At 32.2% G+C, this 27749-nt stretch overlaps 1 protein-coding gene across 1 annotated transcript; it reads left to right on the forward strand.

Annotated features, from left to right (window-relative positions):
- The first annotated feature begins 1713 nt into the window (after positions 1 to 1713).
- Positions 1714 to 27570, forward strand: LOC143078630 (uncharacterized). The gene is made up of 7 exons (XM_076253480.1): positions 1714 to 1821; positions 2882 to 3181; positions 3592 to 3729; positions 6186 to 6232; positions 19360 to 19492; positions 25869 to 25976; positions 27530 to 27570. Exons 1-7 carry the CDS (start codon positions 1818 to 1820, stop codon positions 27568 to 27570), a joined length of 771 nt encoding a protein of 256 aa, XP_076109595.1. The 5' UTR covers positions 1714 to 1817.
- The last annotated feature ends 179 nt before the right edge of the window (positions 27571 to 27749 follow it).

Below are 27749 nucleotides of genomic sequence, written 5' to 3' on the forward strand. Positions count from 1 at the left end.
CATTTAACTGAAGTACGTTCATTATATGAAGAACGCTTTTTTATTGAATAAACTGAATCTGACTTTTTTTTTATTTGTAATAATTGCTTTTACAAGCATAACTCAAGTTTTGATATTATCAGTTCGATAGTTTGAGAAAAATCTAGTATAATGTCAGACGACATCTACAGCGAGTCGAGCAAAATTTCTTCCAAAAATCCCAAATCAAGCTTCATCAAGATATATATATAGAATGTAGTGTGGTCCAATAAATGATCGAATATTAATATCATCTGCACTCAAGCAGTTGAATGATACAAAAAATGATAAATATCACTAAATAGACGAAATAATTACGGTTGACATATTTGGGTAGGCTAGCTACGGATGATTCCGACAACATAGGGAGGAGTGTTATACACATCAATTTAATGTTACGGAAAAACGAGTATTACTGAGGTTGACATCCGAGAAATCGGCATTTAAGGAATTTCGCAACCGGGTGAATTTCAAAAATGCAAGTTATGTACCTTGTGTTATATAATGGGGGCAGGAAAACAAATTCTGCGACAAGTGCCTGTGAATATAGCTCTCAAATGTTTTATTTATTGATACTATATTTACATTATCATATACTTAGAATAAAGAACTTGTATTTTTGCAGTATGAGAAAAGCATTAAATTTACGTGATTTCTTTATTTCTAAAAAATCGGTGTTTAGCGCGCTGACATGAAAAAATTATCACATTTCTTAACGTTTAGCATGGTATTACGGCGATACTCCACTTATTTCGGAGAAAAAAACCGCAATGGTAAGTTTTCAGTAAAAGTTCATTATAAAGCAGGTTCAAAACAAATATTTTGGATCCAGGAAGAATTCTTATGATAATTCCCCACAAACAAAAACAAAACAAAAATCAAATGATATGTACAATAAATGCGTGTTTAAATGTTTCCAGAATAATTTAGAAAGTTACTTTGAAAATTATTTACTTTTCCAAACAGTGTTTATTATGTTTTTTTTATTTTTTTCTCGTTAATATGAAAATATATCATTCTGCTGTTTTTCTCCTTAGTTGATAGAAATATTTTATATCAGATGTTCTACATTTGGCGTCTGACGTCCGTAAAATGTGGACTTTTGGAACTTCTGCTTGAGAACCACTTCATCGATCAATATATAAAACTGTTAGTTATATCCATAATTGAAGCATATGATAACAAATGACAAGATTTTATTTTCATATCACATATATTACCAGCCTTCTGCCCTCGGTCTGATATTGAACCTTGGACCGATAATACATATGATATGAAAAATGGCATGCACAAATCTGATATTTACACACACGCATGAGATGTCATAGTGGTACATGCATGATGTTAAATTTGAAAAATGTGCTGACGCCAAAATTAAAAAAAAAAATGACAAATTTAACACTTATAATTTGAGATTTTATAAACCGAATGTTAAGTTTGCTAAATAAATCCCTTTATACACAAAAGCTGTTATTTAAAAATTTTAAAAGCCTTCATTCACCCCGGAAGCGACAAAGATGCTCTACATACCTGTATGATTGACATTAAAAAGAAAAAAATATGCAGAAATTGCATATGAGGATATTTGAAATACATGTATCATGAAAATTCAAATTCTATGGTGTGACTGTTTTCATACAAAACAATTCCAATATTTGAACAATTATTTTAAAACATTTGAATTTTCTAAAATATTTGCATTTTTATGGGTTTCAGAGGTAATACTGCAATTTTTCATTAATAATGTACAAGTTGATGTGAAATACGACGATCCTGGTCAAAAGGATCCATCAGACAAAATGGGTAATTATATCATATAGTTAAAGTGTTCCTGTTACAAACAATATGTTTTGTCAAAATATGATCAATTGAGAAAAGGCAACGGTTTAACGTTGTCGGAAAAAAATGTTTAATCTTTCATCATCTATGGATTTTCTTTTAATGCTCACTCCTCTGACACGAACGTAATATGTCCAATGGTATCAAAATCAGACAACAGGTTACATTCGCATGTTTTGATCGAACAAAATGTTGCAGCTTTCCCTGGGAGGGAAGGGAACGTTGACCATATTTCCTTTTTTTTATTAATAGAAATTGATCTCGTGTGAGTAGACCTCACAGTATATCGGAACCTAATTTATAAAACATTGATTTGAAATACTAATCCGAACATTTGCAGCTATGGATATTCAAAGGAGAAGGTTCAGTAAGACCCCTTTTTAGCCCAACAATATAGCAGTTTTACAAAATTGTGAAAATGTAATCTTTTAGCTATTTACTGGAAAGTAGAATGCTTATGCTACATAAATATGGGCTGTTTTTGACAATACAATGCACATATATCGGGTACTAGCATCATTAAGTCATGCTAAATAACTGAAATTTTCACAATTTTAGCATTTTAGTTAAATTTCAGACGGTTTCCGTCTTACATTAAGTGGCCGCATTCATGTTCATTCATTATATTGAAGTTTAAGTGTTTAAAAAATCTTCAAAATCTTTCGTTAGATGAACCTGATATTTGAGGCCAAAACCAGCCCTTACCGGACCTACTCCTTTTAACGCAAGAACGTAGTGATTATCTTACAATTCATATATACAGTTATTTCAAATTTACATATACATTGTACTAAATGCTGCTATTATACTGTATGTATAAACAAGACTTTACCCATTTTGGAAGTATTTAAAACAATAGAATTATTGCGTAACTTCTTAATAATAAGAAAGAGATAGAGTATTATCTAAAATATGATAACCCCCAAGTTTATACAACGTGTATGTGTTATTTATTCATATAAATATATACATGTATACATATATAACTTTATGTTACCTTTGTGTTTTATTGAACATGTTACAGCTAAGGAGTCAGCAGTGTTGATGAATATTAAAACACCAAGAGATTGGAATGATAAAGATGTGGCTCAAAGAATAAAGGACTATGAAAGGATGTCAAATAAACAAGACATTAAGACAAAGTTCGTCCGTCAGGGATCTCTGATTATACTAACAGCTGTTCCGTATGGAATTCTTCATGACAAGGTTAAATATGAAAATGCAATAAAAATGTTCATGACAAGAATGATGGACGTTTGCAATATCGATACGGAAAGAGAATGCCAACTGAAAGCTACTTTACACATACTAGAACATGATGAAGGTAAGTTGCTATTTTATTACGTGAACCACTTGAAATCATCCAGGCTTATGACCATAGAAACCTTCCTAATAATTTAACATTACATGTATGTATAAAATGTGAATATTGAATTATATCAAAATTGAAACATGTCATTAAGTATGGCTGTTCCAAAATAGGTTTTGCTTCGAGAGGCAGCAACTATATAAATCAACGTACAATTTGTTTTGCTTAAAAAATGCATCCAGTTTCGAGCATATTTATAACTACATGTATAACATGTTGTAAAAAGAAAATAATATAATGTCCTATCACAGGAGCGCATATATGTGTTAACCATGCATTTAATTCTTCTTTTATTCATATTTAGGTTAGGTCAAAAACTTTGTTGTACACGAACGATCTTTTGATGTTTATTTTATTTATTTCAGTCGATATAAAACATTCCTTTGTTTTATGTGAGGACAAGGGGACTCAGATAAGTATACCACAAGCAGATAAAGGTTTTCAAATCAATAGTTACGAGTGTGATGAACAGATGGGACCAGAGGGATTAGAGCGCAAACGTAGTATGTCATTTATGTTGATACGTTAATCAATTTGTTCGTTTAATATTTTGACCTAAATGCAAACCCTCAGTGACTAAACCTTCAGATCATAAGCTTCGAGCTATACTTTACACATATCAGTTGGATTTCTTAAATTTTCGACACTAACAGCAATATTTATGCCTGGCATATTATTTCAAAAAAGTTTAAAATGGGCTCAATTGTTTCAAGTGCGCCAGACCGAAAAACGCAGGCTAAATACATCGCTAGGAGTTCTAGTATACACGATAAAAACCTATAACTAGTCGTGGGATTGGTAAACATGACATACAAAGACTTTAAAGTCATGAATTCGTACAGAGGCGTCAACATTAGGAGTCATTTAGGTGGCACGGTAGTATTTGCATTCCAGAATTTAGGTTGCTCTTTTGTGTACCCTACTTAGGTAAATGTATCTAAACAGTGTGATTGGACAAAAAATACAGTATCAACTGAACATACTTTTCCAAACTGAGGGATGAATCAGGTGTAGAAAAATATGAAATAATTTTACATACAGATGAAAATGAATTTTTGAGAATTTTTGAGAATTTTGTATTCACTGCACCATAAAATACCTAAACGTACTAGTGGCCTTAGGTTTTTAAAAATAGCAAAAAAAAGTAAACGGTCATGATACATATTCAAATTCATTTCTGAATAGTAAAATGAAAGTACTTCAGTTAACTGTGAATGTAGAATTTTTTGCAGTGTTAGAAAGTGGTGAAAATTCTAAAAAGGCTATCATTATCCCTTATGGGCCAGGAAATACTACCGTGCCACCTTTAACCAAAAATATCCTAAGCAGAATCGCGAAATACATCTTCGGTAAGAGCAGACGACTTTTAATTATTTATCATTCCATATTTATGGTTCTTTAGTAGTTAGAATAAAGACATTTTTTCCGATGTCACATAAAAGCTTTATTGTGCTACCATCAAATACTTAAAGCTTCATACTGTTGTTCGATATTGTAGCTCTTTTTTAATAAAAAAGAAAGGTTTTTTCTTTCCATTGATTAAAGATTCAAATAAACGCTGTATACTAGTAGAGGATGTGGTCTTAACAAATAACAAAGACTGTGTTGAACGCATATATCTCACTGTCTCATATCTTGACTTACATATAGAGATTGACAATGAGGATCAGTTGAACATAGAATTTTATTACAACAGAAATGATTAAAATCTCCCAATTTTGAACATTGTTCTAAGCAGCAACATGCCAGCAACATCTGTAAACGGAGTAACTATATCTTACAGTTGATACGAAGTTCCAGAAATTGTATTCCCTAACATGATTGTCTAGATAACGGATTGCTGTTCATAACGAATCTATTAAACGAAGAGTGAAATTGATATCATACATTTGTAAATTTTAAAATATTTGTCGTTACCACAGTCCTGTCGAATAATTTATTTTTTAAGATTAATATTATTCATAAAATGATCCTGTTTGGGAATTTGTCAATTTTCCGCAACATTGATATACGACTTTCAATTTGATAATAAGTTACATCTCTCGTTATGAATTTTAAACAGATATATCATGTTAAGGAGGGGTATTTGCGAAAAATACCAGTCGAGAGAATGTTAAATTTCACGAGCCGTAAGGCGAGGGAAATTCATTCTCAAGACTGGTGGTATTTTTCGCAAATACCCCTCAAGAACATAATATATCTGGTTAATTACACCGAATATTAATGTTCTAAAACGCATTGATGATCGTGACGTTACAAGCGTCCAGTCGGATAGAGTATTTTTGGCAAATACCACGGCAGAGAGGGTAAAAAAGGCAAATCATTTTGGCAAATACCCCGGCAGGGTTAAAAAAATGAACGATATTCGTTTGATAACAGTGAATTGGTGAAAAATACACTGGCTATCAACCAATCAAAACCCAGGATTCTTACATAAGGTGTAATTATAACTGCAATTCAAATCCTTTCACAGAGGTAAAGCGATGTTTAAAAGTGTTCATTGATAAATTTGCAGAAGAAATCCCCCTCCCCACAATGAATTTTAAACTGGGTTCCGAAATTATTTTGATGGATTTGGAAGCTCGATAACTATCTTTAATTCATTGGTATACCAACATTTTGGTCAGATTTCTTTCAATTTGCAAACATTTACCGATTGAACGTTTATAGTTGATTGTTTTCGCATCATTCAACTATACAAATGAAGGTAACTGTGCTGTAACAACAGAAAAACACTTATCAATAACAGTAATATTCAGTGAAATATAAATAACCGACAAAACAGATGTGAAAGGTATAAACTTGTAATGAATAAGAAAGGAAAGAGAGACTCAAGCATTACTATTTTATCAGTTATTATTTGTTCATGTTATGTCATGAAATCATCTTTTATGTATTTTTTCTCCAAAAGTTTATTTATGATATCAAACCTCTTTTAATTTTTAATTTTCATTTACAGTTTTCAAATTTGACGAAAGCATTGACGATGACAATAGATTTCAACCTGTAAGTTATAGTGATTTATTCTTAAAGCGGTATTTTTCATTATAACCTCTATCATAGATATCATGCATATAATTTATACGTAAAATGCGCTTTTGGTCTACACCAAACACATAAGTGGCACTCAAGTCAATCGGAACGAATTCAAAAACGAAGTTAAAAAAACATTAAAAACTTAAAAGTTAGAATGGACGCAAAATACAACTTCGTACTTTATTTGGCCTTTTTAACTTTTTTTGGATTCGAGCGTCACCGATGAGTCTTTTGTTTACGAAACGCGCGTCTGGCGTATATACAAAATTTAGTCCTGGTATCTATGATGAGTTAATAATCAATTATTAATATACTACAAGGAAAATCCAGGCCTGGGGTAAAATGTTTAGAAAAACCTAAGTGTTTCGAAGTAAATTTATAGAAAATTAACATGTATAATACTAAAATACGAAGGCTATTTTGTTAACCGTCATGACGTAAAAACGACAAATCAAATAATTCAACTGTAGACAATGTATTATATAATTACATGTAATAATTGACAATAGTGTTGATTAAGAATTACACCATTATAGGATCTTTTGTTTTCTACATTATTAATAGTACCAATAATTAATAAGTTCCGGATCGAATACACTACCGATTGTATATGTTACCTGCTACCTTATTTGTTTGTTTTGCCTCTATCAGGTACACCATTACACGGTGTATTTGGGATTTGCTCTATACACGGGTCATAATCACACCCGACCTTTGTCAATATACAGAGATTGACACTTTTAAATACCAAACAGGACGGATTTTAACAGCCAGATTTTAAAAGCAGACAAGAACTGTACACCGTATGATCATAATGACCTATTCTGATGACAATAAGAGTATTACAAATCCAGTTTAAAAAAAAAGACATGACTTTAATACGACAAATTAAAGAATTTAACTTAATATATAACTAATATAGGACAATGGTGAATGTCGAAAAATACCGGAGTCACACATTGGGGTATAGACTGACGTGCACTAGACGTACAGAGAAAATAGACTTAGTCCGTATACGTTATGTGCACGCAAGAGGTACGCTACGCAATCGTAAGACGCAGGTTGCATAAGTTTAAGGTACGTTAATATGCAAAGGTAGACGCTTGGTGAACGCTTAAACTTCAAAAAATTTGTATGCATCATAAAACATTTCATCTAGCTCTAGCGTTTTCAAGCGTATACCTTTTTGCTACACGCATGTTGTACATACATAACAAGCGCGTTTGAAAACGCTGCAGATTAGTTTGGCATATGCGGGGCGTGGTCGTAACATACGCTTGGTGTAGTTTTAGCGCTCCGTTAACGTATAAAACGCACCCGTGGCGTATCAAAAACGTATTCTTACATTCAAAAAGATGTTTACATAGTGGCATATATGCCCGTAAATTTACAAGAACATACCATACCCGGAGATGGGCTTCAGATAGCTCCTCAATAAAAGTTTGTACTACATTGTAATTCAATGAAACACCCCATAATTACATGTCCCAGCCACGCCTTAAGCATGGATAATCGTCCAGGGTACGACCGGACGCATCCCAAACACGTTCAAGGGACGTTTTTTCTTCGTAGTTTGCATTTTATCTACATTAGATGAACGCGAGACATTCGCCAACATACGTAACCTGAACACCCGATAAACGCTATGCACTTGTGTACGCTTCACGTCAGACATACGCCACAATACGATACTTTAACAACCGATTAACTATATGAGCTTATGTACGCTTCTCGTGCGCCCTAAACACGTATAAAGCTCGTTGAGCACATGATACAGATATGATTGCTAATGCGTCAAAATCTACAAGCGTATTGGCAGTGTATATGGTTTTAACAACGCACGGCGTATGTCGGTGCTATAAGCTGATGTAAGACGCCGGTATAACAAATACACAATTTAAGACCCGTTTGTTTTCCTCATTATTGATATTTCCAATATTTGACAGGTTCAAATAGAAAGATTTTTTGAAGGCAGACAAAAATGTGCACCTTATAATTAGCATGTTATTATCAGACGACAAAATGGAAATATAAATTCCTGGCTAAAAATAAGGCGTAGGTACTTGGAATTAGTTACGACCCCGTGGGTGTATTCTAGTATGAATAATATTTGAGGCAGCAAACAGTTGAACTGTTAATATGTTTTGACGTCTTCAATATTTTATATGCACAGTTTAGTTGGTTTTAAATAAAATTATCAGATGAAAGACTTTTTAATTATCAAGTTGATTTCACATCTTTTATCAAGCTACATCCTATATTTCATAATTCATTAGATGGCCATTTATTATATTTTTCAGCATGTCAAGGTAAAGAATCTCAAATTAAGTAAAACTAATTAAGCATATATTCATCTTTTCGTGGTTTATAGTTTCTTTAAACAAGATAGATGCTGAAAAATATAATTTACTGAGATAAACAATACCAAATATTCACAGTATTTATTCAAAATGGTCACAAAGCCGTAAATTTGCAATTCCTTTAATGAAAAATATGCCAAAAAAAATTGAGAAAATACCAACAACACTTTGGTTTTGTACATTACATACACAGGGGATTATATAATAAAGTCAAATATGAACTTATAAACCCTTTAAAGTATCATATTTTAGATGTATAATTCAACAAAAAAAAACCAACACATTTTTGCGGAGTTATCTCCCTTTCCAATGTTAATTTCCATAATAAATTAAAAATGCAAAATTTGATTTTTCCTGTTGCAAGATTTTCTAGGACTTTTTTCTATGTATATTTCGGGCTTAATGCTTTAGGTTAGAAATTAGTTTGACTGGACTAATGAATGATAACGATAGAACTATATAGACAAGTCCATCAAATGGCCGGTTCATGAACCCCATAGAACTTTGTGACGAACAAATACGCGTCCGCTAGATATATTATATACTAGACATACTAAATCCCTACTAAAACATTGGTATCAGTCGAGCATTGCATTGCAGCTTGAATGACTTGTGTTAAACAATTCGAACAAGAAAACCAACGGTCTTATATATATGAAAAACGAGTAACACGTATGAACACACAACCATTAAACAACAGAATCCTGACTTAGGACTGGTGCAAGTAAATGCAGTTGGTTTAAGTTTTTAACAGGCGCCAACCTTTGCTCTAACCTGAAACAGTAGTGTAACTTTACAACATAGATAGACAGCACATACATTTTTTAAACAACATTTGATTTTACCGATAGAAAGAAAATCCGCTATTAGTACATTGTGGTAACTGCAGATATTAACATAGTACTACCGGCAATGTACCCATTTTATCGTATCTGGCCTTTTTGTAAAGAATGTTTAGTGTCTCGTAGGATCTGTATATACTACTGCATTGATGTAATTAATAGGATTGAAGTACACATAGAAAAATTAGGTTTGAAAAATCAAGCGTTGAATTAAGAAGACCTAGATGACGTTTGTGAATATTAATGCGTAAAAATAGACAAGGATATAAAAAACAATAATTTAAAATTTGATGCGCCGAATCACTCTTCTTGCATCATCTTAATCATAAAAAATCATATTCGAATATCTAAAAGCCAAGGATGTATGGTACTAGGTAACTTAAACATTACGTCGATATATGACAGAAACAGGACTTAGATAAAAACTAATCCAACGTAGAATATTTTGGCCTGAGGGAGTTAAGTTTCTTATAATTTTTCAATTTACTTAAAGTCAATTTAAAAATGATATGGTATCAATCATGTTGCTACCAAAGTACGGACTACTCAGGTGATGAGACGAATAGTCCAACAGCAGATGTATAAAAGCGACCAAACATTTACATAATTTTTAAATCCATATTCTTCGCCTCTTTGATCTGCATACTAATATTATATCCTAAAATTTGTCACTGGTTATTCAAACTATTAGAGATAAGATGCGATTTAGTTTAAACAATATTTAAAAAAAAAAAAAAAAAAAAAAAAATGCACACACACACTACCATCATAAATTAAAATACGAAAAGTAGACCATATTATATAAATCAATCTCTTTTATGTGAAGACAACATTGGGAACATGGTATTGGATGATTTTTAATTTTTGTTAAATAACTTTCTTGTGAGGAGCCATTCTCTATTAATGAAATCAAAATAGGTAATTTAAGCCCTAAAATATCGACTACTGATAGATAAATACCCCATATCAAGGCGCTTCTGGCATCTTAATAAATAGAAAGTTTTATTTACAATACGGAGGCTTCAATCACCTCTTTTGTCGTTTTCTTAGTCAATTTTGAGATGTTAGTCAAGATATGAGGAATACTTAACAGTGACAGAGAGACAAAAGACACCAGAGGGACAGTCAAACTCATAAATCGAAAAAAAAAACTAACAACGCTATGTCTAAAAATGAAAAAAAATATAATCTGTGAACGGTTATTCCATAACAGTCAACGAACGAAACTTACGACGGGATGATTTTAACTTCACCATTTTGAACTCTTGGTTTAATAGCTTCCTTGTGAGCAGCAACCCTCTATCAAGAAAAAATCATGATAAGACTTACAAGCACGGGAATGTCGTATTTATTGGGAAACATATACATTGTACCCCGTATGCAAGTGCTGCTCGAATGATGCTACTTAGAAATGGAAAATTCACAATTGGGAAGCTGAAATCATCGCTTTTGTCGTCAAATTTTGTTTTCAACCAACTCTCATTGTCAATTTCTAGATGTAAGTCAAGATATTAGACCGACTTACAGTGGAGATCACTTCTAACCTCTCATTAGAACTGTCAGAATAATCTTTCATAGAACTTTTCTAACCTGTCATAGAACAGTTCTACCTAGAACAGTTCTACCTAGAACAGTTCTACCCTAGAACTGTTCTAAGTAGAACTGTCAGAATCAGTTCTAGGTAGAACTGACTAAATCAGTTCTAGGTAGAACTGTGAGGATCAGTTCTAGGGTAAAACTGTCTAAAACTGTTCTAGGTAGAACTGTCCAAATCAGTTCTAACTGTAGAACTGTCAGCAGAACTGACTAAATCAGTCAGGACTGTAGAATAGTTCTAAATGACGTCACTGCAGTAAGGGAACTTTAGAATTTAGAAGAAAAAAATCAGTTCCAATTACTTAACTATATATAATAGTAGATTTTTCAATACTTATTACTGATCAAATGTTACATGTACAAATATCGAAGTGGATAGAAGGTTATCCAACTCGTTGGAGAAATATTTTTATAAGATTGCATATGAAACATCATTGTTTACGTTATTTCGTTCCCCGTTTTTAACAGTCTCTTCCTAAATATAACTCTGCATTTAATTCATGGAATTTTAATTTTAATTTATGTTGTATGCCTTGGATTTACATTCATGATTCAAGATTCGGTTTTGACAAATGTTCAAACGAAAATTGTACAGTGGATGAATTATGGGATATTAATGAAAAAAGTGTTGTTAAACGTAAACAAACTATATACATTTGCATTATCTCGTAGCCAAACTTATCCATAACGATTATAAATAATATCTGGGAGTCTGGAACGTCAGAAAAATATACTCGATCTGAACATGAATGAAACATTTGCCACTGGACGTTAGGCTACAAACAAAACCTATCATTTTCTTCTTCAAATTATATTAACAGTATACTATTCAAAGAAGAGAACTTCTCATACATGGACTTTCCATTTTAAAATAAAGTATATTTATCAGTCATGTGAGTGTTGGATGATGCCGTTAAATAGTTTTGTTTAAAAAAAAACAACATCATGAACTACTGACTTAAAAAGTCACTTTTGTATTGGTTAATTATTTAATAATTTAATTTTGGATGTAACACGTCTTCTGATTGGCTGACGTTATTTTGTTATCAGCCCATATACATAAGTTAGGCATGTGACCGTGACGTCATCAACATTTTTTCATGGCTTGCTACGGTTTAAAATGGAATTTAGAATTAAATAAACTCATAGATACCAGGACTAAATTTAGTATATACGCCAGACGCATGTTTCGTAAGAAAAAGACTCATCAGTCACGCTCGAATCCAAAAAAGTTAAAAAGTCCAAATAAAGTATGAAGTTGAAGAGCATTGAAAATTATATGAAATGACTGTAATATTTTTTTCTGTCTATTCGAAATAACATAAAAAATGTGGTGCACACTGTTAAAAAAACTGCTACACGCGTTTTTCAGTGTGCACCAAATTTTTTATGTTATTTCTTCATAGACAGAAAAAAATATTACAGTAATTCCTTTTAAAATAATAATAATTATCGATACAGAGAGGAAATAATGGTGCTCTGAATTGATGTGGACAAAATGTGGTGTCATCTTTATCATACAATATCTGTCCTGACATAGAAATATTATTGGTTTACAATGAGGCCATATACATGTATATTTACATGATAAAGTGTATATATGTTCAGTTTTGGTTGATGAGTTCAAATAATTTTGTTATTAAAACGACTCAGTCTGATATATCCAAACTACTGAAATTTGTCAACAATTCAATATTTTGAATAAAAAGAGGACATGCTGTCATATGAATTATACAATCCATCATAATCGGTTGTAGTCGCTTTGACACATTCCCCATTTCCTTTCTCAATTTTATAAGTGATTTACTATGCATCTATATAAGTATCTATAATATATTAAGATTTACATAATAAAGTGTAAATATGGTCAGTTTTGGTTAATGCTGTCACATATGATCAGTTTTGGTTGATGCGGACAAATAATTTTGTTATACCAGTCAGTCTTTAGGTATGAAAACTACTGATGTTTGTTTATGATGCAATATTTTGAATAAAAAGAGGACACGCTGACACTCTAAATTGATGCAAATGAAATTAGGTAGCATTGTGTTCCAATATTTCTATCATTTGTATTATACAATCCATCCTTACATAAAAATATTACAGATTTACTATGCGACTATAAGAGTTACATAAAAAAGAGCAAATATGGTCAGTTTTGGCTGATGCATGCAGTCATATATGGTCAGTTTTGGTTGATGCTGTCAAATATGGTCAGTTTTGATTGATGCAGACAAATAATTTTGTTACATGAGTCAGTCTGAGGTATGAAAACTACTGATATTTGTTTCTGATGCAATATTTTGAATAAAAATAGGAAATGCTGGCACTCTTAATCGATGCGATTTTTTTTTGTGGTTCTTGATTTCCAATATTGCATTTATTTATATACTACAGTCCCTCTTGACCTAAAATTATAACTGAAGTACTGTGCAGCTATATAGACTTGCATAAAAAAAAAGCAATTATGGTCAGTTTTGGTTGATGCGGTCAAAAGATTGTTTACGATTCAATACTTTGAATAAAAAGAGGACATGCTGGCACTATAAATTGATGCGAACAAAATTTTAAGGTCATTGTTTTCCAATATTGCTGTAACTTGTATATTACAGTCCCTCTTGACCTAAAACTATAACTGAATTACTGTGCAGCTATATAGATTTGCAGAAAGAAAGAGCAAATAAGGTCAGTTAAGATTGATGCGGTCAAAAGATTTTTGTTTAACAGGTCCGTCCGAGGTATGAAAACTACATGTAAACAGATATCACATTTGTTTACGATTCAATATTTTGAATAAAAGGAGGACATGCTAGTACTAAATTGAGTGCAAAAAAAAATTTGAAATCATTAATGTTTTCCAATATAATTGGTATCCTTGCCTAAAAATATAACTGGATTCCTGCAGTGTGCAGCTAAATGTATATAGATTTATATGATGAAATCAAATATGGTCAGTTTAAGTTTAATTTAAAAACATATTTATCTATAATAGTGGATCATTGGCGGATTCAGAGGGGGGATCGGGGTTGGACACCCCTTTTTTGGACGATCAATGCATTTGAATGAGGACATATAGTTGGACCCCTCCTTTTTCCTGGGTTGGGAACCCCCCTTTTTAAAATTGCTGGATCCGCCTCTGGTGGATTGGGAAACAAGGTATTACATTGGGGTCAGATAATTTTGTTATGTAAAACGAGCCATCCTGACTCCCGTAATGACAAATGTAAAACAATTGAAATAATAATCCCCCCCCCTCCAATACTAACGGCCTAATTTGGTTCAAAAAATGAAAGAAAAACAAATAATTTATGTAACACATTAACAAAAGAAAATCACTGAATAACAGGCTCCTGACTTGGAACAGTCACATATAAGCAGAATATGGTGGGGTTAAACATGTTCTCTTGCCGACGAAAAATCTGAAATAAAACCGGCAAAATAGCAAAACTCTTTATAATATTAATCGCTATTTTGCCGAAGACTTTATATTTAGACAAAGAGTTCTTAAAACTTATAAATCAATTCTAGCCGTAGAATTTATAAATCAATTTTGGCCGTAGGATTTATAAATCAATTCTAGCCGTAGAATTTGTAATCAATTCTAACCGCAGAACTGTAGAAGTAGAACTGACAAAAGATTTGGTCAGTTCTAGGTAGAACTGTCTAAAACTGTTCTAGGGTAGAACTGTCAGAAACAGTTCTAGGTAGAACTGTCCAAATCAGTTCTGGGTAGAACTGACCAAATCAGTTCTAGGTAAAACTGTCCAAATCAGTTCTAGGTAGAACTGACCAAATCGGTTCTAGGTTAGAACTGTTCTAGCTAGAACTGACTAAAAGGTGTCAGGCTGACAGTTCTACGTACTGTCCTAAAATAGTTCTCCTGACAGATTCTGATAGATTTAATGAGAGGTTAGAAGTGATCTCCACTGTAACTGTATCTGTTGTATCCTTTATCTCTAGTTCGATGGGATAGATGTGTTCAACATAGTCACCAAATGTTGAATTATCTAGCTATATATATATATAGTAAAAGGACATCATCTATATAGCGGAAAGTAAAGTTAAAGGATATTGCTTAGTTTTTGACTTTCTTCCTAAGAAGTTCTTGTATGAAGCCAGCCTCATAATAATAAAGAAACTAGTCGTCAGAAGAGGGGCACAATTGGTTCTCATTGGAATGCCGACAATCTGTTGCTGCTCCAAGCGTAGAATATTTGTTGTCAATTAAGAAATCTAGTAACTTGATGATGTCAGATTAATAGAATTTTTGTTTGAATCAGAGTGATTTTTTAAAAAGTACTAATTATCCCTTCCTCATTCAAGATACTTGTTTCTATGTTAGCCATTCATATTGATGAAAAATAGCTTAACAATATCTTTCATTTCGTCTTTTTAATTTTGAATGGTTAATACTGTTTGTAAGTGTAGAAAAGTTAAATGTTTTAATACAGGATGAGAGAGTCTTAAATCATATGTACTCTAAAAGGTCTGGGTTTTTTTTATTCATGATATGACACCTCTTGAATATGTAGTCCACTGCAACTTTGAAGCCCAGCTGTGATTGCTTATCAAATTGATGTTATTATAATTGTAGAAAAAAAAGTTTTGAATAGCAATTGGAAGATCCTGCTACATGTACATAAGTTGTTTGTTAGGACATCTATGTTTTTCATGTCTCCTAGTACGTTTATTGTAACATTTATACATACATGTAAAAATGCATGGCTAGTTTTCTTAACCTAAAGATGTTATATGTTTTTGTCAGCGATTTAATATCGGCTGAAAACACAATTTTTAATATTCTTCAAAGTTCATATTCAATTCATGTATTCTTGAATATTTTTATACTTCGGTGTTGACATAAATATCAATAATGTGGTATTTTTTTTTATAAATCTCCTGTTTACAAAACTTTGAATTTTTCGAAAAACTAAGGATTTTCTTATCCCAGGCATAGATTACCTTAGCCGGATTTGGCACAAATTTTTGGAATTTTGAATCCTTAATACTCTTCAACTTTGTACTTGTTTGGCTTTACATATATTTTGATATGAGCGTCACTGATGAGTCTTATGTAGACGAAACGCGCGTCTGGCGTACTAAATTATAATCCTGGTACCTTTGATAACTATATACTACAAGTTACCTTTGAATGTGTTCACAATAAATTACAATTTTACTACAGTGGTGATAATGTGTATTTAGCTGTAATTTACAGTCTACAACGCTGACATGAGTCATAGATAGAAAGAAGAAGATGTGTTATGAGGGCTAATGAGACAACTCTCCATCAAAGTCACCACGTGTGAAAAGAAAAAGTAGACAACTATAGGTCCAAGTACGGCCTTCAAGACGGAGCCTTTGTTCACAACGCACGTACTGTCATGACAAACCGAAAGCCTGTCTTGTCTAGTCTGATTTCATAGGTGACTATGTTGTGACATATTGTTCTGTATCAGTCAATATAGAAACAATCAATGTCCTTAGTCGGTTTACTGTACTGTCATTGTCTGCTTTCTATTCAATCTAATTATCGAAAATCAGGTCGCTGTCATGACAGCTATTTAAATGTAGTAGCTGTTACACATTTAACAGCTATTGTCAGTTTGTTACTGGTATATACTTTTTTCATCATGTAAAAGACAAATCGGATTAGAAAGGGACCGAAAACAGGATAATTTGGTAGATACTTAAGCAATACTTGATAGTTGTCCTGATAAAATGAATGCTTTAACAATTTTCCTGCTTTGAATCACAGGATCTTCATCCCACTGAATGCGGGAAGTGTAATCGGGAACAGTTCTTTCAAGAACGGGGAAAAAAAAACTTTATGTGTAATCGAGGCTTCAATAATATCCTACTAAATATCGCGTAGTATGTACCATTCATTTCTCCCCGCATCACGTGTTACGGGGACATGTACACACAGGTATATAGTCCGTCCATCCATTTTAACGTCTTTGCGTCTCTCCGTTCGTTCTTGTTAGCGCTCTCACAAGTACAAGTTTTGCCAGATTTTAATGAAACTAATATTATATGTTTTGAACAAGTTCAAACATCAGTATCGAACAATTTATTTTTTAAAGAGTTATGGCTTTGAAACTATTAACAATATTTATGATTGCATCATTAGAGCTCTTACTTGTACAATAGTTGCCAGATTTGTATATAACGTAAATCATAGAGTATATACTAGTAAGCAATATCTTGGACGAGTTGGCAAATCCGCCGATCATTTATTTCATATAGAGTTTTGCCCCTTGAAAACATGCATGGACAGCTGAAGGACGCCTACGGGTGCGGGAGTTTCTCGCTACATTGAAGACTCATTGGTGGCCTTCGGTTGTTGTCGCTTAGACACATTCCCCATTTCCTTTCTCAATTTTATTTTATGATATGGAGAAGTGCATTGTAAGCGCTCTCATATGTACACTTCTTGTCAGGATTTTATGAAACTGAAATCATAAGTTTATAATTCTTATATGATTTGCATATCGATAAATACTTGAAACGGATTGGTCAATTATAATTTTTGGTCAACTATAATTTTCCCCCTTGGTTTACACTTCGATAAACTATGTTTCCGAAATTTCTTTCATAACCTTCACCTTGATCAATTCATGGGCATTACACATGCATGCATGGATCTCGGGATTTTCAGCAAATTGAGATTGAAGAACAAAACACATAACAGTTGTTTATATTTTAATGCATATATCATGTATATGAAAGGAAAGAAATTATGCATTTAAGCTATGAAAATGTATAAAAATTTAAATCTTTAAAATTCTTGGAAATTTCATGAATGATATGGCGCATTTACGTCATTGTCAAACACGACGTCATACGAATGAACACTTTCAAGCGAAAACTTATTCAGTTACTTGTACGCTTCAAATTCGAAGAATATCTAATTAAATGAAGTTTTTAAAGGTAGGTGTTATTTAAGATTATATTCTATTGCATTTATCGGATATTTATGATTTTTTGAAAGTCAAGATAGCGGCTTATTCTTTTATTACGGCATGTCGTGCTCTTGATGGTTAATATAGTAGCCATCAAACAAACAAAAATCCTGAATGTTTGGCCAAAGAATTATAATGGTTTAACACATTTTTTTTCTAGAAGTTATTGATGTGTAGACTAGGGCTCTTACTCACAAATATTTTCGGACTTTTTTTGTGAGTTTATCGCCCCTGTTAATCATTTGGAAAACATGTATTATTAATAATATTTGCAACGATTTGGACGAATCTGAAAATCATTGCCGATCAATTACTTTTAAATAGTAATATTCTTTAGACATATAAGTTTTATGAACGCCCTTATTTGTACAATACTTGCAAGGTTTTTATAAAATTTATATTATGGTTAATATCATCAATGTCCGTGAAGAAATCAATAATTAATGCCGATCAATACTTTTAAAAGGATTTTCCCCCTTCTGTCCCCAGTACCAATCAATTAATTTTAAAAGAGTTATGTCCCCTAGACGTATAAGTTATATGTCAAATTGTCGTATGAACGCCCTCATGTGAACATACTTGCAAGATTTTTATCAAATTTATATTATGGTTAATATTATCAATGTCCGTGAAGAAATCAATAATCAATGCCGTTCAATATTTTTTAAAAGGATTTTATTCCCCTTGGAAATATCAGTTATATCAATTTATATGGAAAATTGCCTTATGAACGCTATAATGTGTATAATACTTGCCAGATTGGTTTAATGTAATTTATGTCACAGTTTAATATTATCAACGTACAATGTACTTGAAGAATTAAAAAATCAGTGCCAAACAATAATTTTAAAGAGAGTTATGCCCATTCTGCCTCTGAAACAAGCATTCATTTTTGTGAAGGTACTTTTTTTTCTGTTGAACCAACAGGAGAAATAAGGGTAATATCGAAATAAATTTTTCTTTTACAGAAAACGTCTACATTTCCAATTGTTTAGTTTTAGTAGAGCTTATTTGAAAATAATAAAATGAGTTCAAAAAGATGTTTCAATCTTGATGCAAAAAAGTGGCATTTTTGCTCTCACGGAGATAATTTAGAGCTTTTCCAATAATATTAAACATTTTAAAAGTCATCTTGGGTCAAAAAGAATCGAGTTGTAAACCATAAAGTACCAATTGATAGTGTAAAAAATCCAATTTATAATGAGAAAAAAAAATTGAAATTTTTGTACCCTCGAGCCTCTTTAAAGGCATTTTTGAAGAATGCTAAAGATTATTATCAAATAAATATTAAGTTTATTTGATTATCAACATGTATTAATCAATATTTTTTTCAGCATCAGCATTCCGACGATGAAACTTCTTATCTCAGTCCTTCAAGAAGGTCAGGTTCTAATTCAAGTTTACCTGTAGATGATGTCTTATACTCTAATTCAAGACCACATACATCATTAAATGACAAAGCGTCAGGTAAACTTTTTAATTCCAGATGTTAAAATTATAACCTGTGAATGTACATATGTTCTAAATGACAGACAATAAAATAAATGGTTAAGAATGAAAATTAGGAGAAGACATGTAAATTTACTAGGTCTATTAAAAACCCAAAATACCGATCTTCGAGGAAATTCGAAACGGAAAGTCAGTAATCTAATAGCATATTCAAACGTTCAGACACATCAAACGAATGGATAACAACTGTCATATTTCTGACTTTATACAGGTATTTTCTAATGTAGAAAATTGTGGATTAAACCTATTTTCAAGCTAGCTCAACCTCTCACTTGTATGACATTCGCATAAAATTCCATGATATTGACAAAGATGTCTGAACAAAAGAAGCAGAGGGTTAATACATCAACTGCACTGATTTTTCTGCACAAATGCGCATTTTTATTTCGACAAGCAATGTCTATTAAGTAATGATTTAGGCTAAAATGTTTTAAAATCCAAAGCTTATTAGAATATGAAGACCTATTAAAAAAAAGAAAAAGTATACCCAGAGCTGAACAATGAATCATAGCGTTTTGCACGAGATACATTCATTCATTTTTATTTGTAACAAAAAGGTGCTACATAGACAATTAATGTAAAAATATTCACAGAATTCATTTTATAAAGGTAAATAAAAAAAAAATGTTACAACAAGAAATAATTTTTAGATCTTCCTCTTGAATCAAACAATTTAAAAAAACAAATATTTGTGTTTTTTCTCCTATGACGTTTTGTGCGGTTATCGTGCATATGTTTTCAACCGACATAGTACACGGAACGATTTCTCCGCCGTAGCACTTGTTACCAGTACTATCAACATGATACTCAAATAGTATCTACAGAACATCAGCACTGGGCTCAAAGCATTAAGTGTTTCACACATATCGAAGTAGGCATCTGATCGGGAGGTGTAACACACCAGCTTTATCGACATCGAACGACATCCTAAATGAATTCGTCTAAATTACATGACTAGGCTATGGAATTCCACAAAAGATCATCAGAATGATAAAACTGCTATACAACAAATTTTCTTGCCAAGTTATACATGGTGGAACTATGACCGAATCATTCCCTGTTACAACTGGGATACGTCAAGGCTGTATTCTCTCTTCTCTCCTTTTCCCAATAGTAGTTGACGGGGTTGGTAAATCAGCCTACAAAGATCCGAAAGAAATTGGATGGTCTCTCACAACACGTCTTGAAGACCTTGAATTTGCCGATGACATTTGTACTCTATTCCATCGTTTTCAAAATGCACAACATCAGACCCAAAGTCTTGAAACAGTAGCAAAACAAACAGACTTCTACATCAACGCACAGAAAACTATAAAATCAATGAGGCTAAATACAAACCAGCAAGACTGTCTTAAGAATGACGACTTTACTGTTGAAGATGTACAACAATTCACCTACCTTGGGAGTATTGTTAGTACATCAGGAGGCACAGACGAAGACATATTCGCAAGAAAAAAGAAAGCACAACAGGTATTTTCCATTATCAAACCTGTTTGGAGGAGTAATGTTTTAAGAACTAGCACAACGTTAAGGATATTTACCACCAACGTCAAATTTGTACTCTTATACGGATCAGAAACCTCGAGAGAAACAGTTGCATCAACAAAATCAATACAAACTTTTGTCAATAAGTGTTTGAGAAACATCGTCAACATCAGATAGCCAGACAAAATATCCAACAACGAGTTATAAAAAAGAACTAAATAAAAGCAAACAACTCAGACAAAAAGAACAAGAAAGTGGAAGTGGATCGGGCATATTGTCAGAAAAAAATACACAAACATCACCTAGCAAGCCCTAGTTGAAACCCCCAAGGACATCGAAAAAGGGGAGGCAAAAAAAAACCAAAACACCTGGCGCAGGGGATTAACAACCGAGCTGAGTAAAATTGGAAAGACATAGAAAGAAGCAAAACGAATAGCCATGGACAGGAAGAAATGGAGAGAAACTGTAGTCGCCCTATGCCCTCCCTCTCCTTGGGACGAAGTGGATTAAGTCAAGCAAGTCACATGCCATGTCACTCTCATATATCTCAAACAGTCCTGCCGCATTTGTTCGTTTGTTATATCTCATACAACACGAGAAAGGAAAACAACGATTTTCAGATGATAACAAACGCGACACCAGTTTCTTTATCATGTGGTCTTTGAAGGCAAAATATTCTCAGCATACCGATGTGCTTGCAACTGCGTGTTATCAAATAAGGAGCTGCGTGCCTGTAAAGAGTGTTCAAAAGTCTTTTTGACCGGATAAAATTCTAGTGTTGAAGATGTTAAGTCAAGCGCTATGCGTTTACAAATTGGTCCAGCGCTGTGAGTCTTAATTTTCAAAGATGAATTCGAAGTTCTGCCTTGTTTACTTACAAATAAGGTTTACGGTTGTGTCATGTATGCATATGTATACGAAAAGAAACATCATCTTCTATAGATTTAATCTACAATAAGTGAGATTGTAAAATACAATCTGTTTTTGGTGTAAACATTGAAGTGAATTTAATAAATTTGAGTGACATCGTTTTAAAAGCATTGGCAGTTACATGTATCTTTCTATGAGTAAAAAAAAAGCCACAGGCATTTTATAAAAATGTTAACAAAATTGAATTGAAAAGTTTGAGCGATTAGAAATTTGTGTTAACTTAATAAACACTCTTCAATAGTTTTAATTTCTTGACCTAATATCATTACAGATTTTATACTTTTATACAAGAACTGTCAAACAGAAAAATCAGTATAAAACATTCGAAAAGCATTCATATTAATCCCTTTTAGAAGTTACTCTTCATCTATCTAAGATTAAATTTAATTGCACACCAACTTTCTTATCATGTTGAAAAATTTACCGGTGCGAATTGCGAAACAAAACTTTTTAATAACTCTGCAGGTGTATTTAATACCCACAACGTTATACATGTCATACCTTTATTTCTATAGCTCTTACTTAACAACTTCAGTTCTTCAGCTCTAAACTTTCCATCACGCTTTCTATGCATTAAAAACAACTGCATTCTATCATCTGTAATAATAGAGCAAAAAGACTCGATCATTCAAAACTAATGACAAAACAACAACTATACAAAAGATCCACAAATGTTGACGGTTTTTTTTGCCGATTGACCACAAGCTAGTTGGAAATGTTATTCAACAAAAAATCTCAACATTGTTCCAGAATATCACAACCAATTCAAGACAATCTCAACCTGGCATACTGTATTACATATTCAGCTAAATAAAGTTATATAACTTAAAAACAAGAATGTGTTCATAGTACACGGATAACTCAATCGCACTATCATTTTCTATGTTCAGTGGACCATGAATTAAGGGTAAACACTCTTATTTGGCATTAAAATCAAAATTAAGATTTGAAAGATCTTCCATTATCATATCATATGCACTAATTTTGTAGTGGATAGAACTCCATCAAAAACTACCTTGACAAAAAACTTTAACCTGAAGCGGGACAGACGGACGGAATAACGGACGACGAACAGATAAACGGATGAACAGACGCACATTCCAGAAAACATAATGTCCATAAATATGGGACATATAAATTAGAAAACACAACCTGTTATTAACATTAACGAAGATTAACAGTTATATATACTAATAAATACGTTACGTAATGATTAACTCAATTTCATTTTGACAAACACTCACCGAATGCCAGTAATCTGTTTTTTCGCTCAACCATTTGATAGAGATTTTATGGTTGAACAGAAGTGTACAATATCATCCGATCCCATTTCAATTCATATATATTTACAAAATTCATAAATATATATGATACATGTACGTATGTTTTACCTCAATTTCAGGATTATTAAAAAATAAATGATATATTTTCTTGTAAAATTCTGAATATGTAATCGTATCCTTATTCGGAGTCTGAAAAGTAATAGAAAACTTCTACTACCATTTTTTTAATATAATTTATTGATTTTGTTTGCATATTCATGATTGTTTTTATAAATTCCGCAACTGAATCTGGATATCAATTAACAATGTTTTTTTTCTAGTAACTATAGCCTTTCTAGTTTGTCTTTCGTAAATCGACCTTGCCACGATTGAAAACAAAAGCATATTTGAACACAAATACTGGTGAAATAGACGCAAACCAATGTGTATAACCATGTAAAATATTATCAGTAAGTATATCAACATCATGTTATATCACAAGACTAGAACGGAGAAAAAATCCTCGAATACAACATTAAACCTGGGGAACGAATGAACAAAATTTCAAAGAGTTTCACGATCTAGAAACTTATGAATACTTGGAAATTCTAGGTCTAGAAACATGTATCTCCCAACATGCTCCAGATACTGCTTATGAAACATGCATATTATATATCTGTGCTGTTTGACAGATGAGTAATTCAGTTTTCTGAAGATAATTAGGATGAACAGTATAAAGTCATATGCACCCGTAATTCCGATTCCCATTAGTCTGACCGAAGCGAAATTCTTTATCTAAAAATATTAGCAACTATATTCTTACTCTGACACAAGCTATGTCATCTAAACTTAAGTTACCAGAGAACAAATAAACATAACATGCATAAGTTAGCAGACTCTCGAAAGTCTTCCGAACAAATGATGCATGCTAAGGTAGAAGATACCAAAGAAAATAAATATTTAAATAACATGCCCTGATCCTTAAAGCGAGAAACAACGGTAAAAAACCCAAAAACTTACGGAGTATAAAGACACAACGATTGAGCCTAAACGTTCTGTATACATGTTTGAACGTAGACTGCCTGTAGTAACATACAATGATTGACCGTAGACTTCCCGTTTCAGGTCAACGATGGAACACAGTTCTATCGTATAAAAGCTTAATAATAATATGAACCATAGACTGTATGCAGAAAATCAGAAAAAGAAAAATAACCGTTTGATGACCTAGAAAACTTGTAATAAACACAACTTCCACTTAATCGGAGATGTGCGCCCTATTTAAAAGGACACTTCGTGCAGTACGGTAAACACCGCGCTTACGACCAACTTCAGCCTTCTACATGTGCAAAGAAACTGCAGCTGCAGAAGTAAAACCCGTATACTTAAGTACGAAAAGAAATAAAATTATAAATAGACTATGTGTGCCTTTTTGAATTGTTTTACACTAGTCATTTTGAGGCCCTTAATAGCTTGCTGTTTAGTTAGAGCCAAGACTCCGTGTTGAAAGTCGTTCTTTCGTCTATAATTTTTAACTTTTTACACATTGTGACTTGGATGGACAGTTGTCGCAATGTCACTCATACCATATATTCTTATTTCTATATAGATTTCCTGTGAAAAAATTACCCTAGTTTATGCAACATGATGACTTAAACCTTGATTTGCTAAAGATATGTCAGCATTAACCACCAGCCATTAAACTTCTGACCTTGACTTGGAGACGAAAATCCAAATCACTGCGAAATATTCTTGTTTGACGAGACAGCAACTATCCCTGGTACATGAATAAATTAACGCATTACGGTCAATGATGTACTGTATCATGTCTTATTTGCAAGAGGACCATTCCGAACGGCCATTCTTGTTATAAAGTTGTGAAAACGCTTACGGCAAATATTGGGCGATTCTGTTTACATACCTATATAAAGATGTATCTAGTTATCAGAGCTGTTCATGTCGAACATGTCGAACATGTCGAGAAAATTGGCTCCCAACCGTATATAAGTTTCATATGTAGATTTACAGCTATCAGAGATAGTAAATACTTTTGAATCTAACAATGCAATTTATTTCATTGTGGGAATCGAATCGATAAACTTTGAGGATTGACTTTTTTAGAACTTTTTGGACAAATACAGTACTACATGCATTTTTAATACACCAGGTTTTGTTTTCAATGTGCTCAATTATCTTAATCACCACCGAAAAGAGCGTTAAGAATGACACCAGCAACATGCTAAAACCCGAAACTTTTTATAGAAGACAATTTAAGTTTTATTAAATAAAATTTTCACGCCATTTTATTTCTTATTTTTTTCTCAGTTTTTCACCGGATATTTTATAAAACAATAACAAGCTATTGAATGAACTATCTTTCTATAAACCTGATGGCTTGTTTTAATTTACAAATAATATTACCACTTCTTCTACTACAACTACTATCACTGCTACAACTACAACAGCTTTTCCCACTTCTTCCAATTTTGCTAAGTATTATTCAAAATACAGCACTTCTTAATACTTCTATTTTTACTACGATCATAAGTGCTGATTTTCTACTACACTACTGTTTACTGCCATTTATGATATATGTATTTCATATTAACTATTCCTTTATAATATAAAAATGAAAATATTCTAATATTTTTTTTCAGCATTGGGAACAAGATCAGTAACTAGGGCCAACAGTACTCGCAGCTTACGATCTGTTGATTCGTCATGTGGGAGTACGGCCAGTATTGCTGCAAGTTGTATAAGTTTAGGTATTGCAAGTATTTTTCAATATAAAATGAACTAAATTCTGTATCTTACTTCTTGTACTACTCGGAATCATTGTCTTTTAACTGATAAGTAGAACGAGGAGCAATAAAAAACCTTAACTGTTTTCCCAGCAATAGTTTGTGAAACAGTGGTATATCTTACCATGTGTATTCTATCATAAACGGCATCAATGATATTGCATCAAATCCACATTCGGACAATTGTAATCCAATGTATTCTATGCCTGAGAATATCAGTACAGTTTTAATGTTGTTTTTTGTATAACTGTGTTTGTCTTTTGGTATATTTTAGTAAATGTAATGGCTTCGTCTTTTTTTTCCATTTTGGGTTTGAATTTTCTTTCAATATACTTCGCCACTCTTGTTAAGAGTCTTAGGTTATTTCATCAACTTGTCAATTTTTGGTACAAAATTATACATTCTCAACTGTTGCTGTTAAATAGAAAAAAAAATTGAAGGGAAGATAAATCATCATTTATCAATTAAGATTCCAATGTCCACAAACGTATTTGTATTTAACTATCAACTCACAATTTATTGAATTTCAAATACCTATGCGTGTTTAATGCGTATTAATTTCATTTTATCATCGTAACATACATTGTAACAGATTTTGGCTACTGATTGTTCATCTTCGATCCTGTTTTCAGCAAGGATAGGCTAGGATCGTTTTTCGAGTGATTTGGTCCATTTTTTTCGAGTGTTGTTCGGGCTCTTTCGAGTGATAAAACATGCGATGAGTTCAATTAACGGATATTTTGTAATTATAACAGTTTTTAAAATTACTACCCATCTGATATTGAATACTATATATGTTTCGATCAATAAAGAAGCTCAATTTCCTTGTTTTTAAGTAAAACAAATCAGTGTTTATTATTGTAAGGTTTTTTTTTCGAGAGCAACTGTGAATTCGTCAAGGTGTTTAGACAAATGGTCCGGGTTGTTTATAGAAAATTTGAAGGTATTATACACTTTTTTGGTGTTTATAAATGTAATTACGTGAAGGACAATATCATATATTCCCAATAAGTCATAAAATTACATATCAAAATGAATCTTTTTTCAATTTAATGCAAATATTCTGTTTGGAGAGCGTTACACAACTACTTTCCAGTGTTCATTTAGAAATAACTTGATCCTTAACAAAACGGTGTCTAGAACATTATGCAGTGAACTCATACTCATTTTAACTTCATTTCATGCTACTTTTGATTTTACAGTTAATAACATTTCTTGTGGTGAACTCCGGAGATTAATAAAAGAAACCTATTAATAAAAAAAAACATATAAAAAAACCACACACTTAATCCACCCTATTTGTATTGCCATTGAACACAAAATTTGAATAAAATTTCAGATAAAATCAACAATGAAATGAATAGTTCATTAGTCTAAATATGATATTTTAGCAATGATAGACAAATACAAAATATGTATATTATATGCTATAACCAGATAGATTGTCCAGTGCTTCGAACGACACCAGGAACAACATTGTAATGTCTTGATTAATATTCATATTTTCCACTTTTTAGACACTTTTCTATTATTGAAAGGAAGTTATCATGGTGTTTAGTTGTTGTATGACCAATTATTATATTTACATAATCAGAACCCTCCTCACAGTTGTAGCATATAGTAATTTTCGATTTCCATTTCTTAAAAAATGAAATATTAAATAATACAAGATACAAGACAAATAGATAATGAAATATCTAAGATGTATACTCTTTTAAGAGCATACATCTCATCTTA

The sequence above is a fragment of the Mytilus galloprovincialis genome, chromosome 6 (genome assembly GCF_965363235.1).
Source record: "Mytilus galloprovincialis chromosome 6, xbMytGall1.hap1.1, whole genome shotgun sequence".
In the NCBI taxonomy this organism is placed as follows: domain Eukaryota; kingdom Metazoa; phylum Mollusca; class Bivalvia; order Mytilida; family Mytilidae; genus Mytilus; species Mytilus galloprovincialis.